This window comes from Mycothermus thermophilus, assembly GCF_041956435.1.
Source record: "Mycothermus thermophilus strain CBS 625.91 unplaced genomic scaffold VTJ04scaffold_2, whole genome shotgun sequence".
Lineage (NCBI taxonomy): Eukaryota > Fungi > Ascomycota > Sordariomycetes > Sordariales > Chaetomiaceae > Mycothermus > Mycothermus thermophilus.
In genome coordinates, this window is record NW_027191428.1 from 5,038,822 (window position 1) to 5,055,163 (window position 16,342).

The following is a 16,342-nucleotide window of genomic DNA, read 5'->3' on the forward strand; positions in this document are numbered from 1 at the left end:
GCTCCGGCCGAGCACAATCCGTCATTTCTCGCGGAGGCTGAGCAAGATGCTACGCAGGCGCGAGGGAATAACTAACAGGATCATCAAATTAGCAAGCCAAGGTGCAGAGGGAAGTGACTTGATCGAACCATCTGGACTGAGTGCTGACAGGTACGAGGTCAATATTATGTCGTGCAACACTCGGCGTTGTCAAGGCACCGCGGCGCGAGCAAACGTAATCAGTATTATTAACAGCTGTTGTTCGGAGATGGACGGAATGTGAGGCACACCACCAGGTTTGAGCACACAGAAACAAACACCGAAGATGAACAGAAGGTATGATTGTCATATTATTATTCTTGTTCCACTACCTTGGCTTCTATCGAATTTAACTCGAGAATATACGTCTTTCGCAGTGTATCCTAGTCCCAAACCCCATATGATCCTCCCAAAACTCCGTGTGCTCTATCTACCTGGCTTGTCCTCATTCACCCCGTGCCGCGGGGACAAAACCAGCCAATAACTGAGAGAGGAGATCATCAACAAAACTCTGAACGGAAAGAAAATCCAAACCAAACAGAAGATGAAGGAAAATTGGAGAGTTTTATCATCTTTTCCTCATCACCAATACCCAGCTCAAGCCTTCTCAGCCGTCTTCGAACTCTTCGTCCGCAACCGCATGAACAAGTACACTAGCGCGTAAGAACTGAACACAAATATGACAACAATCCCCGCATTGCGCCAGCCATACGAGTACTCCAAGAGGTTCAAACCCTTGAGGTAGACACTCCCGTCGCGGTAAGGGCACACCTTGCAAGCCTCCGTGGCACCCGGATTCAGCAGGCGCGCACCGCTGCCCATCGGGCTCTGCAAGTACGGCTGGAGGTACTCGGCGCAGGTGGTGCCGTTGACGGGGTCAAACACGGCCAGCTCTTGCGCAGTGCAGGTCACCTTGGTTCCCCAGACGTCGAAGACCATCATGGCGCCGATGAGGTAGTTGAGGGGGTTGATCCAGTAGAGCCAGTAGCGCCAGAAGGGGTGGATCTGGGCGTAGGGGACCAGGACACCGCAGAAGGCGACGAGGATACCGATGACCACCGGGTTCACCAGTGCGGCGAACAGCTCGCTGGGTGCGTAGGCGGCTTCGAACTGGCCGATGCCCGTGTAAAGGAACTCGAACATCAGCATGACGAAGAAGGTCGAGCCGGCCCGGCTGGCCTCTGGGGAGAAGCCGACGGTGAAGTACCACCCACAGAAGTAGAGCGCAGCGCACAGAACGAGATATGGGAACTCGGCAATGATGAGTGCCGTTGTGAAGGCCACCCATGAATACATCTTCGCCTTCTTCTCGCGCGTTTCGAAGATGTTGCGGCGCTGGATGAAGAGTGGCTGCATGTGGTTGATGATGCCTGGGGCGACAAAGATGAAGTTGAAGATGGTGAAGAGACGCATCTGAAGGTCCGTAACCGAGTCGCCGATCTGGAAGAAAGAGAAGCCGTTGAAAAGCGAGCTGACAATGTGCAAGGCAACCTTGTTATTGACATGGTCGGTGTTGCGGTAGAGGGACCGGCTGGTGCGGGCCGTGACGAGTTTGAGTTGTGTCCAAAGAGTGGTAGCATACTCATTGCCGTCATCGATAGTTCGTGGTGGTTGAGCCGCAGCATCCCGAACCATCTGTTCAAGCTCTTGCGTTACTGCACCGTACTCAGGCGACTGAAGCCAAACCTCGCTCCAGTCTTTGCCCTGAGACAAGGGTCCAGACACAACATCGATCATGTGCTCAGCCAGGTTGGCACCCTCAGGGCAGGGCGCACCATATCGCTCAAAGTACTGCTTGACGACACAACCGTCTTTGCCAATGTCGCCAAAGTACACCGTCTTGCCGCCGTTGGTCAGGAGAAGGAGCGTATCAAAGAAGGAGAAAACCTGGGCCGAGGGCTGATGGATGGTGACTAGCACGGCTTGGCCAACATCTGCAAGCTTGCGAAGGAAGCGGACGGTATTGTACGCAGCCTGGCCATCGAGGCCCGAGGTCGGCTCATCAAGGAAGATCAGAATGCTCGGCTTGGCAACGAGTTCGACGCCGATCGTGACCCGCTTGCGTTGCTCAACCGTCAGGCCGTTCCCAGGAGTGCCAATGAGAGTGTCGGCGAGGTCATGCAACTCGAGGAGGTCGATAATGGTGTCGACATATTTGAGCTTCTCTTCGCGAGGAATGTCGCGACGCTGACGCAACAGAGCAGAGAACTCAAGAGCTTCCCGAACAGTCGCATATGGCTCATGAACATCGAGTTGCTCGCAATAGCCGGCTGAGCGTTGGAAGGACACGGGCAGAGGGCGACCATCGACCAAGATCGAACCGCGGATTGTTCCTTCGGTCTTACGCTGAGCCAACACATCGAGAAGGGTTGTCTTTCCAGCACCCGATGAACCCATGAGAGCACCGAGCATGCCAGGTTTGACCCAACCCTGGACGTTGTCAAGCAACAGCCTCTCGCCCTCTGGGGTCTTGACCGAGTACGACAGGTTCTGCCAAGTGAAGAGCGATGTGTTCTTGATGAGCGTTTGATCGTTCTCGACGGGAGAGGCATCAACAGGGCCGACGACACCAGGCTTCTCCTGAACGGCACCGGCAGACTCCACGTCACTGGCAGCCGGCAGGGCGCGCTTGGCGCGTTCTCGGGGAATGAGCAAAGTGGCACCACCCTCCGAGGCACTCTGCCAGCGTGATGTCGCGACCACGGTGATAGTGACATAGAGGACCCACCAGGCGACGAGGATTCCCAAGTTGCGCCAGATGTGGTCATGGCCGTAAGTGAGAGCCTTGAGGTAGTCGTCGCCCTCGAACCAGGTCTTGCCTTGAGTCGAACCGACAACGCCAGCACATGACTGGTAGGCGGGATCAAAGTATCCAGGGCCGCTGGGGACCAGGTTGGGACCCGCACAAGGGATCTGCTGCCCGTGGAACTCATTCGACAACAACGCATCGAAGGCGTAGGCCAGAGGGTTGATCCAGTAGAGCCAGACGAACCAAGGGTGCATCTGGGGCTTTTGGATCATGTACCCTGTGTACATCATGGCAGTGATGATGAACAAACCGGCCATCTTGGCGGCACCGTCGAACTTCTGGAAAGCAGCACCGATGGCACGGAACAAAGCCGTCATACACTGGGAAGTGTCAGCCAAAGCGTCCACTTGAAGAACCTCAGGGGTTGTTGCAGTCTTACCATTGTGGCCGCAATCAGAACGACCCAATACGTAAAGAAGTGCGCCGCGGTCGCAGTGAACCCAACCAGGAAGTACATGATGACTCCAAACACAGAGATCTGCAGAAGAACCAACGGAATGTCCGCGGCGATCTGAGCGAAGCAGAACGCGGCCGGGTGGAAGAAGGCGAAGTACTTGTGCTTGACGAGAATCGGCCGGCCGCGGAAGGAGTCGGCAACTTCGGTCATGGCGAGAAGGGCGTTGTAGATGAGAGAGAAGAACAGAGCACCGCTCTTGACAAACAGACCGCCCGAGTGGTCTGGCGCGTTGTAGAAGAGCGAGCCCATGACCAGAGCCTGCATCATGGTGAAGACCTGCTTCACAATGAAGGAAATCTTGTCTCCCCAGATGATCTGATACTGTCGACGGACGCAAGCGCGCACCTGCTCGGGGAAGCTGACGGTCCAGGGGCTTCCGGGAGGTAGGTTGTGCTTTTCATCGGAAACCGCCTGACGGAAAAGCTGTGTGTTTTGCCAAGCGTCTTCCGTGGTCGGGTACCCGTACTCCTCGATCATCCTTGGATAAATCGGAGAGGACTCATACGCGGCTTTCACCTCTTCAGCGTTCCGCGGGAACGTGGCCTCGTAGCCAGGGCGAATGCGCCGTTCGGTCGGCACCGTGACGCCTGTCAGGAAGTCCGCCACGTTTGCACCCTCCTGGCAAAGGAAGCCTAGTGACTCCATGAATGGGCGGGCCTCTTTCATGGGCCCATAGAAAATTTGCTTTCCCCCATCAAGGATGAGCACTTTGTCGAAGAGTTGGTAAATGTTGTTGCCGGCCTGGTACAAGGTGGCAATCGAAGCGAGACCGAGGACGTCAGTCATGGCTCGGACGGCGCGGGCCCATTCGAGGGCACTGAAAGGAGTGTTAGCATCAAAACCATCGCCTAAGCCATACAGGATACGCGGAAACGTACTTGCTCGCATCCAAGCCTCGCGTGCTGTTGTCCCAACAGTACACTGATCCTCGTGTAGCCAGTGTTTCGACGATCGAAACACGTTTGCGCTCGCCGCCCGACACACCGCGGATGAACTCGTTTCCGATCTTTGTCGAATGGGTGTGGCTGATTCCCATGGAGCGGAGGAGAAAATCTCGAGTCTCCTGCCTGATTCGCTCTCGTGACACCTTGTCAGACCCAGCGCTCAGAGGCACCTTCAGCCGCGTCGCAAAGTCCATGGTCTGTCCCACGGTGAGCGACGGGAAGAAGAGCTCTTCTTCGGTGTTCATGACAATCTGGCCGCGGTATTGGTCGGCATTTTCCGCCGGAAGGGCACCGTAGTGCACACTGCCCTCAACGCTCGCGTACCCCCTGCGGCGGTTGGAGAGCACATTGAGAAGCGTTGTGCAGCCCGAGCCTGGCCGACCAAGAACCAGCAGCATCTCGCCCGGCTTGACGCAGCCATGGCTGTGGTCGAGGATGGTTTTCAGCGGGGGCTTCGCTCGTTTGTCGCGCACTTTTTGGGCAAGATTGTACTGCGATGCGAAGTTGTCGTGAATGGCTGCATCAGCCGCAATTGCCTTGACAGTCAGGTCTGTCCAAGTGACACCCAATCGCCGCGGACGTGTCTCGCCAGGACCAGCCTGAGCAGCCCGGGCCTCCTTGGGAATGACCCAAGGGCCCGGACGCTCGTGCTCAGAGCCTGCTAGGCTGGCAGTGTCTTCTGCCATCTCGGAAGCAAAAGCCCCGTAGCTGCAAGCTCAAAGCACCGGTGGAAGAATCCGAGGATGCGCCCAACGACAGACCCTGGGTGACTGGGACGTCCGAGTGGCTGTGAGGTATGAGATAGATGAGCAGATATGTCGTGATGCGGCCTTTGGTCGGTCGGCGGCCGTGTAAGTGGACGGAAGCCGGTGGCTCGGCTGCGGGGGCCTCGGTCCCGATCTCCGATGGTAGGATCCCTTGATCTGATGTTTTGGTACGATGTTAGGATTGGCTTTTGCCGAGAGACGGAGGCTGACGGGATCGGGCTTGGCTGAAGGAATGCTGACCTCACCGAAGGCTGGGATGAACTGTCTTCCGCAGAGTTATCCCGAATTGTGTTGTTGTCTTGGCGGAGGCTTTATGTTTATCCTGAGCGTTGTGCTTCCCGTGCACTTCGGTCAGACAATCGGTGTAAATAATGACTGTGCCGAGAGTAATCACCGATATGAAAGGAGGAGACGCTTGGCCACGACTCGAGGAGGGGGATCGGGGTTTTCATGTCGAGAAAAGGTCGAGAGAGGCGACTCTGGGGAATGACCAAAAATCGTGATATTTAGGGCTGCGACTGTGTACTATCAGCTTTCCGACGCTCCGGTGGCGTGTGTAAGTGAGTTTGAGTGAGCGTTGGCGTAAGACGGGCCGCGGTGGGTCTTCGGCAGCGAGGTTTGACAGATTCCCTCCGATTACATAACCCTGTCTCGGCGCCTATTTCCGGGCGTGATTGGTCCGATCTTACGCGGTGGGGTGGCCGTTGGACCCGTCTGTCAACCCCCGGTCAAGCCAGCTCAGCCCCCCTGTCCCGCAACCAGGGTGTTTATCTCCGCTGACTAAGACTTCGCTCTTCTGGAAGCCCCTCTCCAACGCAGGCAGTTAAGACTCCACGAGTGCCGTGACACGCCGCCCCTCTGTCATGACAAGCGGGCCACGCGCCGTCGATCAAACTCAATTTCAGCCCAGCATAACAACCTGACCCTACTATACCTTCCTTTGTTGGCGGCTGCCCCGTTCGTCTTTACATTAGCTCCCACGCCAGATTTGGGGTCTACGGAGGCCAATTGCGTCTTCCTTGGTTTTCCCTCCATCTTCACGCACTAGAGCCAACCGATATCGTTGCCCAACAACATCGGGCAGCGTAGCCGGCTGTCAGTCGAATAGGGCTATGGACAGTTGTGCACCAGACACAACTCAGCACAAGATGAGGAAACGCGCCTGTGATTCTTGCTATCAGCGCAAGGTGAGTGTCTGAGTTATGCAGCCCTCCTGAATGCACCTATGACCTTGGGGCTGGCATATATGGTTGATGACGCTGTTATTCACTTGGTCGTTGGCTATCCATGCCGACATGCCGACATGAGTATCTGTTGGTTCTTGTTGGCATCATCACCTTACGTGTCCCTGCCGTCCCCTACGTCATCTGCGCCATTCCTTCTTCCGTCTTCCCGTTCTAACTGGCGCAGATTCAATGCGATGCCGCCACACCTCGGTGCGACTGGTGTCGCCATCATGATCTCCCTTGCACATTCAACCGTCCTATCTCGACCCGCCGACGAGGCAAGGCTAAGAAGTGCGTATTCTCCTCATTTCTGTGCCGGCCTCTGCCTGCAGTACTGACCATGCCATAGGACTCTGTTGGCACTAGCAGAACGGGAAGCCCAAGCCAAGGCGCAAGCTCAAGCACAAGCTCAAGCCCAAGTGCAAACCCAACCTCAAGAACAGATCCAAGTAGCACAACCTCCAGTACAATCATCCTCTGCCCCAGAAGTTCAACTCTCTTGCCAGGAATCTCAGTCGCTCAGCCCCGTGCTGGCTCTCGACTCCCTGCCATCAACCTCTCCAATGTTGAACTGGACTGCTCCATTCACACCATCATCCTCGGGTGATACAGCTACATCAACATCAGCGACAAGCTATGGCACTCCGGAATCGAGCAGTTTAGTCACATCTCCAGGCCTATTGTCTGATCATTTCCTCGACTCCCCGCTGCGTGCCGAGTCTCCCGCCCCACCGATTCAGGGCCCCATCTTTGGTCGCCTCCACTTCGCGGGCCGGCATCTGGGCGAAATTAGCCTCCAGAGCGGTATCCCGTTGCTCTCGGCCGAGGGCCAGCGGTGGATTGCTGCCCGAACTGGAGAAGCTGCTCCCCTGCAGAGCTTTTGCGCCGCACCCTCGTCAAGCCGTTCGCGACATGGCGTCCATCCAGCCTTCTTGTGCGCAAGCATGTCGCATCTCGGTACTGCTATGGATCTTCCCGAGCGCCATGTCGTTGAGGAATGCCTCGAACTGTACGCGGCAAATCCTTACAAGCGCATTTGGCCGGCGGTAGATGCCGTCCTGTTCCGCAAAACAATTGATGCTGCTTACGACAAGCGCCCTGGTCGTTGCTCCATCGACACTGTTTCCGCCCGCGCTTGTATATTTGCCTTCATGGCCACGCTTGCGCTGCATCACATGTACCCAAAGTCCATGCCAGACATGGACTCGGAGGATTGCGCCGTCCAAGCGCAATATCTTCTTCCTCAAGTTCTTCACGAGACGAGCCTGGACGCCCTACAAACCTGCTTCATGCTGGTATGTGACACACTTCAATCAACGTAATGCCTTGCTAACCACATGATTCAGGCTCTCTATCACCTTATTCTGGGACAGCTGCAGAAAGCGTCCGTCTACCACTCGGTAGCCTGCCGCATGATGTTCACTCTGGGTGCCAATACCACTGTGGTCCCAACTCTTGGCCCCCACGAAGTGCCGGACTCCACTTGGCGTCTCAAGAACCACCTGCGGAAACTGTTTTGGATGATCTACTACAACGATAAGGAACTGTCACTGCGCACAGGCCATCCGCCATCCATCAACGACGATGACTGCGACATGACGCTGCCCCATGCGTACCTCGACTTCAAATATGTCGACGACATCCCAGAATTCGAGCCCCTCCTCATGGACGATACTGCGGTACCCATTTTGCCGGGCGACATCCGCCTCGACATGATCAAGTCGCGCACTTACACCATGCTTTACTCAGCTCGTGCCATGAGGAAGTCGGATGCCGAACTCATCCGAGACATCCGCCAACTGGATGACGAACTGGAAGCCTGGCGCATGTCTGTCCCTCCAGGCTGGCGTCCTTCCTTGGCAATGAGGGACCAGCAGCCGCCGCCTGTTCTATCGGAGCCCCGTCAGATGGAGCGCAACATGATCTGCTTCGAGTACCACCATCTTGTTGCTACCATCCATGCCGCCACGGGCCGATGCCGGTCTTCGTCGGCGTCGGCGTACGAGGTTGAGGGCGTCAACTCAAGCCTGGCTTTGGCCGTTGAGGCAAGCCGGTCTACGTTGATCTATGCTCAGGCCATCGTCCATGACCTGATCGGCGAGGCGTTTTGGATGGCCGTCTTCTATCCCATTTCAGCCCTCTGGATCATCTTCTGCAACTTGCTCAACAACCCGCTGGATCCCAACGCCAGCGTGGATCTTGAGCTGCTCAACTCTGCGCCCCGGCTCATCCAGCAGATGCGCATGCGGCGCCTTGCCCGGGACGAAATGACGCACATGAAGATGATTGACGATTTTGTTGCAGAGGTAGCCCGCTTGGGAAATGCGGCTGTGCTCAAGGCGAGGCAGGAGCAAAGCATGGGAATGTAAGTCTTCTGCCTCCGCAGGTTGGTCTGTTCACATTGACTGACGTGGCTTGATGTTTAGTGCGTTTGGCATTTCTCCACGCACTCTCGGAATCAAGTCTGGCATGTTGGGTTAGACTGCGTTGCGTTTGCCGTGTAACTTTTCTTTTTCTGATGTGTAATATTGTATGATGGCGGTAGCGACGGCGTTGGCGGCTTGTTGTTTGTTTTTTGCTGCAGGTTCAGGAAACGTGATGAGTCAGATGATGGATGATACATTGTACAACGATGTTATGGCGTTGGCGTTTGGGAAATTCTGTTTTGGATCGCAGACAGAAAAACTGGTGGCCCCACGGTACGTACCTTAGATGGGTGGCGGCATAGACCCGCGTCAAAATAAACGGGATAGTCTCCATTGAAGAACTGCGATGAGATTTACAGTCTAGCATGAAGTTTTCTTGTGTGGGACACAGATCAGAAATACCTTCAACCGTCTCGTTACACCTACCTTGATTTGCTTAAATACTTGAAGATGAAACTATCTTGACTAGGTGGTGTTTTTCTTGGTCATCGTTGATTCACCGGCGGAGACATAGAGAGAGCTGACGCCCCTTCACTTGTGCAGGGATGCCAACCCCAGTCCGACAGGTCTGGAGACGGCGTCGGAGATGGCGCCGGGCGCCAAGACCAGAATGCTCGATGATTGGGCGTCAAGGGGTAAGAACCACCTGATATGGCAAGTGGGTCTGAGCTTCGGGTCCGTAGCCCCTGGAGATCCACTCGGGGCTTCAACACCGACTTCCCCGAATACAACAGGGGCATGTGGAGTTGGGCTGTGTATTATGTTGTCATCTTGTAGTTGAGGAGAATTTCAGCCAAATATTGATGGCAGAAAGACATTTTATGACCTCGGACTTATAATTTTGGATCAGGGGAGAGGACTCGGGACGCCGTGGTTGAGGTTGTTCACGGCTGATAAGTGGGAGCGTGGCTGGCAAGTCATCAAAGATCGTACTGGGTCAGTTCAGGCACATGGCTATCCTGTGTTTATGGGTGTAGAAAAAAAGTGGCGGAACAGATCAATGCTGTTGGCTGACACGTCGGAACCTGACCCAGGTCCAAAGAAACAGGAATGATGTTTGCCTTGAACTTAGTTGTCAGGAGATGCCAGGTGCATGGAGGTGATGTTGTCTGCCACTATGTCTGAGCTGTGATGATGTGGTTATTATGTTGGCCTTCGTAATGTCGATGACAACAACCTCATTCCCGGTCATTCCCTTTCACTGCTATCCAGGTTCTAGTTTAAATACGGTCTGTTCATCCTCTTCCCGTTCCTATTTTTCCCGGTAATCCCGTGGAAGTTATATGTTCCGTGCCATAATCTGGCCTTCTCATTATCTCGAGCGAAACGCAAGAAAACTGAACAAGGACTTAGGAAGACTTGGACACCCGTCCCTAACAACGTGCTTGGAAAGGTATTCGTGCCCAGGATGTCGGAGCCACACCCCAAGGCCCAGCAAGCACCATGGCACCGGCATCAAGACAAGCCCGTATCCGAGCTGCCTTCAATTCCAGAAGTGCCTGAACCCAGTGCAAGACCGCTTGCGCAGGCCCAGGGCCGCAGGAACACCGATCAGGACACAGGGTCAGACACGGGATTCAGACCGGTTCTGCCTGTCCCGAGCGACCATGCCCACCACATGGTTTCTGCGCTGAGGAGATATGCCAACCGACTTCGCCACCGGCTCAAGGTCCAGAAAAACTGGTTTCTCCAGGAATTTCCGGACCTTTCTGACCTGTCGAAGATCGAACGCATGATGCAAAGAATCCCGCTGAGCGAAACGTGGACGTTCGAAGACCGGCAGCAAGCTGAAGAAGCCTGGCTAACATCTGAGGACCGCCAGGTAGTCCTTGAGGCTGATTATCCTGATGCGGTGCAGAAACTGTACATCTCAGCGCTCGTGTTCATAGGTTGTTCCCCTGAAGACATCATCGGGCGCCGGACTCATCTGGCATACGATCCATCCCAAGACCATGAACGATCAGGCACAGCGTCGGGAGCAGGTTGGGACGCAACATTCTGCAACGCCCTCAGCAGCCTCATTGTCCACCCGATGTTTGCAGAATCACCTGGGCTCCTCACACTCACGATTCACTATGCGGTCACCTTGCTGAGTGGGAAGACCGTCAACGTGAAGTGGGAGTCTGTTATTCCCACCCCGGATGCGTTTGTCGGCAACCTTCGTGATCTCAAACGCCTCAACCCCCACCTGAGCCTGGTGAATCTACGCGGTCCTGCTCTGAGGAGGCTCTACACATGGAGGAAGTCCGACAGGTTTGGTTGCACAATTCGGCCCACTTGGTCACCGTGGAACGCCTTCTTCGGTACGATGGAGCTTACCGCCAAGGGCATGGCGAGACAGAACCCAGAGCAGGCTGAAGCCGAGACATCCGGACCACAGTCCACCCAAACCTTGCTCGTCCATGCGCAACATCTTGAGCTGGTCATTTCCTCTCTAAACAGTCTCCGATACGCGGCATATCTCATGTTCCTCCCGGTCAGCGTCTACAGCCGGGTCGCCGACGGCAGCATCATGCTACCTCCAAGGGACCAGAGTCTGCGGCTGCTTGAGTATGCCATGCTCCGAAAGAGGGAGAGGGTGGCATATGATGCGCTTGTCGACAGGAACAAGGAGGTACAGGCCACGGAGTCCGTGGAACCGGGAGAGGATGGTGATGATTCGGACAGCGTCGAGTCCGTGATTTGGAACCCTGTGGTCGAGTCACGGGGCCCTGTCGATGAAGGCCGTTTGGTACCTTTAGAGGAGGGGCAGCGGCAGCCCTCTAACTTGCCAGATGATTCGCACGTTATGGTCGATGAGCAAGACGCGCCGCCGGTGCGAGAACAAGTAACGTCTCAGGACGATGTGGAAGCGAATCCAGCCTCGGAAACTACTGGGACAATTTTGAGATGGGAGTTTGGTCCTGGCAGAGGACATTAACTGGCAGAACATAGATGCCTCAGAGGAATGTTGAGAGGGCACGATGGAAACAAAAGGGGGATATTAAGCATTAAGAGATTGCGCTGATATTTGGTTGGCAAATCACAGTTGGTTGGGCTTGTGGCCAAAGCCATACCGCCTGTTGCTAATTCCGTGCGGTGTGTTTGACATGGAAGACATTACACATCGTTTACCATCGTCTCGTTGGATCATGCGGACTCGACCATGTTATGTTCCTTTGGTAACCTACAGTAGTCCTTCGCTTCCAAAGTTGGAGGGGTCATGAAAGGTTCCTTAAACGCCGAGCCACCGAGAACTATCTAACGTGTCCCGGATGTCCAACTGCGCCTGACAACCAAGGACCAAGCACCGTCTTTTACATCCTGGCCAGTTAGAATGGGATCACTGACCGACCAGATGCAAACCATCACATCATCGACCAAGCACACCCGAATCCCGGACACAGATATTCGTCAAGCAGACCGTAAAACCATATCGCGCTGGCCTCCCTTTCGTCATATTGAGCCATCGTCTTGTCGAAAGAGGCGGTGATTTGCTCAAGCTTCTTGATGCGCTCGACACGGTCCAGGAAGTGTTCATTCTCCGGGGACGTACGCTCACAGTCCTTACGAGTCATAAACTCCCAAAAGACTTGGTAAGCTTCTGAGCGAGGGGAGGTCGGGTCGGTCAGATGCTTGAGGATCGCGGCAACGGTCTCTTCTTTCCATGGGAAGGGCTTGGCTAGACGAAATAAATTGAAGTGTCAGAATTAAAAAAGGTGCCGTAGCTTTTGATGGTCGGTCAAGGTGACTTACCGACACGTTCGTGGACGTAGGCCCAAACCACCAAGAAGAAGGCCTCGTGACCGACCTCTTTAGGGTGCATCTTTGCTTTCAACATGTAATGCAAGAGCTCGTCGGCGGCACGCAACATGACGGACTGTGCCTCGCGCCGGGACGAGACGCGGCTCCTCACCATTGCCTCGACGGCATCGCGGCGGTTGCGGACTTCATCGGAGCCTTCAGCCCAGGTTTCCAGGAGGGTTAGGATCACCTCGATTGGCGTGGGCTTTTCGCGGTAGAAGTTGAAGTAGTCGTCCATGGTTGTTTTTTCCGCGACTTGTCGATGGATGTGGGCATCAAGAGAGTTGCGACAGGGGGTGGAAAAGAAAATGAAAGAGGTTGATGGAGGATGGGTGGTCAGGCCGTAGTAACTGAAAGCGATGACCAGCCAGATGCAAAGGACGGTCAGAGGTTGAGGTTTGGGTTCAGGTTCATGTGCAAAACCTAGCACGGCTAGTTCCGAGCAAAGAGAGGCAAGGTCGATCAGCACGTCAACTGCACGGACGAGGTTTGTATTTGGGACGTTTGTATGGGATTCCAACATGCCCTCAGGAATCACAAACGCGATCTCCGAGTTGCCCAAGCCTTGTTTGTTGTATTGAACACCATACAGCCTGCTCCTGATTACCTCGATATACTGGATCAACTCCTCCTCCGTAAGTTGGTTGTTGCTGATGTTGTTGGAGTGGACCTGGGGCCGTGGTCATGGAGTGGGTGATCCTTGTACGCCGCGCAGAGTGATGCTTTGGTGAGCCTCGCACCTTGGCCATCGATGACGACAGACCCTGCCTTCATCCGCATTGGGGCGATGCTTGGACTCCTAAGTACTACAAATATGCATGTCACTTTTATTGATTGAGCCGATAGTTCCGGTTTGCAAAGACGGGTATGGAAACATGAGCAGGAGTCATGAGAAAACAGAGCTGGTTGTCAACCATCAACTGGAGGACGAAAAGGAAACCTAATAAATATACAGACAGAAAGCTTTAGAAACAGAACCTGCTGTGGACGATCCAAGCAGACTGGATGAATGTCAAGGTTTGGGGATCACTTTTGATCCCAATCTGATGCACCTCTGCCAACGCTTGGTGGTCTCCGCTACGGAAGGGCAACCTCCATTCTGACTCGAATGAGCCACTAGAGATCCGTATCTATCTTCTCCTTATTCCTGGGAATTCTGTGTTGGCGAGTGCTAAATGTCCTGCACGGTTTGAGAGTCAACAAATACCAGTAATGATATGGAGACACACCAGAGGGTTGGCTTCAAGGAGTTTTCTCCCATATCAAGCAGGTGAGAATAAAACGTTGCGGCACACGTCAAGATTTGGTTTCAACGACCTAGATCTTTCAGGGATGCAATTAGCACGCATTTTCAGCAAACCTGAGCCATAACGAGCATTGCCAAATTGCATTCGAGTTCGCAAACAAGCACAGTACATTGAGACCCGTGAGTTGCCGTCACACATCACTGGACGGATGAAATGATATGCGAGTGGAAATTTGATTGTGTTGCTCGTGGTATCTGGTTGGGAGAGGAGGGTAGGGTGTCCTGAGCGCGGAGCAAGTGCCCTCTCAGGTCGGCCGGGGATCCGGTGGTCAGCATCGTGAGAACGCTGTTCTGCCTCTGTCTATGCGCGTCGGTGCCCTGTGCCCAGGTGTCCAGGATCGTCAGGACAACATCGGTGGGCGTGAACGGCTCAGCGGAATAGATAAAGGGGTAATCCATTGTGACACGTGTGCCGTGATATTGCTGATCTCGCTGATGTTTGCCAATTCAAAGCAGTCAGGGCGGCAAAGATCAGCGAAAATGGGCAAAGATCAGCAAAATCGACCTCCGGCGAAGTTGTCGAGGGAGAGAAAGCTTGGCGAAGAGGAAAAGAAGTCGTAAAGCACATTTTTCTGGAAAGGCTTGCTTTCAGCCAACTGGTTCGCCGAGCTTCGCGGAAGCGTTGTTGAGTTGTCCTGGGACCTAAGTGATGTCCGCTGTAATATCGCCAAGTGTTGCAGGAGATTTCGGCGTTCTGCAAGACACAAAGGAGCCGGCGACGATGGAATGTCATGGTGAAGTGAAGAAGGTGTCGGCTGTTTCACAAGGGACGGGTTATCTATGGAAAGCGGTTATCGGGAAGGTATTGGGCAGTACGTGGTGGAGGGTTTGGGCTTCGTTGTGGAAAAGGGTGAGACAGTTTCGCAGGACGTCATATTTGACTGAACAATAGTATATGTATAGGTTCAGGGGTACCTGGTTCAGAAAGGGTGAACTTTCAACACAAATCCTTTACGTTGCCGAAATACTGGATGTGGACGTGCTGGAGCTAACATATCGGCGGTTCAAGAGCAAGGCAAGTGGTAGATTTCATGCTAATTACAGCCAAGAAGGTATTTTTGTATGCAACCATCACTACTATCAGGTTCGTTGTATCTTCCGACTGAAAGGTCATCTTTACCTTTGTTTCTAGAAGGATCGAGCGTCTATATGCTTGGTTTTACCTGTCATTGTCTGTTACCACTGTTGATGTGGACACTTGTACTTTTCGGACCCCTACCTATATTAAATATGTTGATCTGACCCCCTGAGCCATGAAGCTGAGGCATCCAGATGCTATATCTCATTGTTTAAACATGTTACTATGAAGCTGACTGGAGAAGATATTCCATCGTCGAGCCACTCATTTGCAACTGGCAAACAAACATACAGTGACCATCAAGGCTGCTGATGTACTGGTCCTATGATCACAAGCCACGGAGCCCGTTCCGTGCGGGGCATATCTATGCTGCAAGGCCGCCGCAGCCGCCGGGTTAGCTTAATCACTAATCTGTCCGCACCAAGGACACCCACATTGGCAACAGATTGGCCAACGTGCTAGTACCTATCTCTGTAGGCGCCACCCCGAATAAGCATCCGCCCACTCATCCTGTCAGACTGCAGATTTTGCCACGGTCTCATTGCAGGCCGATGCCGAGACCATGTGGATGGAACTGGGTAAGGGCTCACGCTTGAGGAGTCAGATGGAGGGTTGCATAGCGTCGCGATAGGGCCTTTGACAGATGGCGTGCAGATAGGCATGCTGCCGCGGCCGAGGCATGATCTTGGCGTCGTGCTTTGGCGAGTCAGATGGACGAGTCTTCAGGCTGCGCAGGCACACCACATGAGAGGCTGTGGGCTGCCCCTCATCAGGAGTCATAACGTCTCGTGTAATAAGCTCCCTTCCTAGTCCGGTCCTGCCGTTCGGGTAGGACATAACTTATCTCACTCCACGATGCCTTGACCCCCTATCCGCGGCGTTTCCTCGCCAACTCTCCGACGCCATGGATGTCAAACACGCTCCTGGGAACCGGCCCCTCCATGTTCTCGAAGTCCGCACCGACACTCGTGTGTTGACACAAGTCCTCACACGACCCTACACAACTATCACGACCGTGGTCACCTTAGGCGGGCCACCCATTTCGCCAACACCTGACCCAGCCCCTGATTCAACCGACCAGTCTTTCCGTTCAGACACGGCAACACCGCCTTCCCTCACGCCGGCACAGCTAGGGGCCATTCTTGGCTCCGTGCTAGGCGTCGCGTTTCTCTTCTTTGTCTGTTGCTGCATGGTATGGTGTCGGCGTCGCCGTGTCATCCTCATTTCGCCCGAAGACAGCAGCGAGGAGACCATAGACACACGACATTACCAAGATCAGCAATACTACAACACGACCAGACGGATCGCCACCACCACGACAACCACAGCCGCAACTCCGACGCCTCCTATGAGGGTCGCGACCTCTAATTGGAATTTAGTTCCGCCGCCGCGCTGGTTTCCACCAACTCCACTTCGTACGGGATATTCATTCCGGTATACAACCGAGAGGCAGACCGGGGGCAGAGTGGCGACATCTCGGTGGTATTCTTGAGGGACAGCTAAGAGCGTTTTGTGGGCACTAAGAGGT

The 16,342-nt window shown here is 54.3% G+C and overlaps 5 protein-coding genes across 5 annotated transcripts; 3 read left to right on the forward strand and 2 right to left on the reverse strand.

Moving 5' to 3' along the window:
• Nucleotides 1-615: 615 nt before the first annotated feature.
• On the reverse strand, nt 616-4,914 carry VTJ04DRAFT_4042 (uncharacterized protein; the record flags this gene model as incomplete). The annotated part of the gene is made up of 3 exons (XM_069362009.1): nt 616-3,147; nt 3,207-4,101; nt 4,163-4,914. The coding sequence occupies 3 exons, from the start codon at nt 4,912-4,914 to the stop codon at nt 616-618; spliced, it is 4,179 nt and encodes a 1,392-aa protein (XP_069222562.1).
• A 1,229-nt stretch (nt 4,915-6,143) lies between these two features.
• VTJ04DRAFT_4043 (uncharacterized protein) lies at nt 6,144-8,702 on the forward strand (the record flags this gene model as incomplete). The annotated part of the gene is made up of 5 exons (XM_069362010.1): nt 6,144-6,182; nt 6,406-6,512; nt 6,571-7,516; nt 7,568-8,586; nt 8,648-8,702. The coding sequence occupies 5 exons, from the start codon at nt 6,144-6,146 to the stop codon at nt 8,700-8,702; spliced, it is 2,166 nt and encodes a 721-aa protein (XP_069222563.1).
• Nucleotides 8,703-10,055: 1,353 nt separating this feature from the next.
• Nucleotides 10,056-11,567, forward strand: VTJ04DRAFT_4044 (uncharacterized protein; the record flags this gene model as incomplete). Its single annotated transcript, XM_069362011.1, has 1 exon — nt 10,056-11,567. One exon carries the CDS (start codon nt 10,056-10,058, stop codon nt 11,565-11,567), a length of 1,512 nt encoding a protein of 503 aa, XP_069222564.1.
• Nucleotides 11,568-11,994: 427 nt separating this feature from the next.
• Nucleotides 11,995-12,668, reverse strand: VTJ04DRAFT_4045 (uncharacterized protein; the record flags this gene model as incomplete). Its single annotated transcript, XM_069362012.1, has 2 exons — nt 11,995-12,308; nt 12,383-12,668. 2 exons carry the CDS (start codon nt 12,666-12,668, stop codon nt 11,995-11,997), a joined length of 600 nt encoding a protein of 199 aa, XP_069222565.1.
• Nucleotides 12,669-15,718: 3,050 nt separating this feature from the next.
• Nucleotides 15,719-16,182, forward strand: VTJ04DRAFT_4046 (uncharacterized protein; the record flags this gene model as incomplete). The annotated part of the gene is made up of 2 exons (XM_069362013.1): nt 15,719-16,006; nt 16,114-16,182. 2 exons carry the CDS (start codon nt 15,719-15,721, stop codon nt 16,180-16,182), a joined length of 357 nt encoding a protein of 118 aa, XP_069222566.1.
• Between the last annotated feature and the right edge of the window lie 160 nt (nt 16,183-16,342).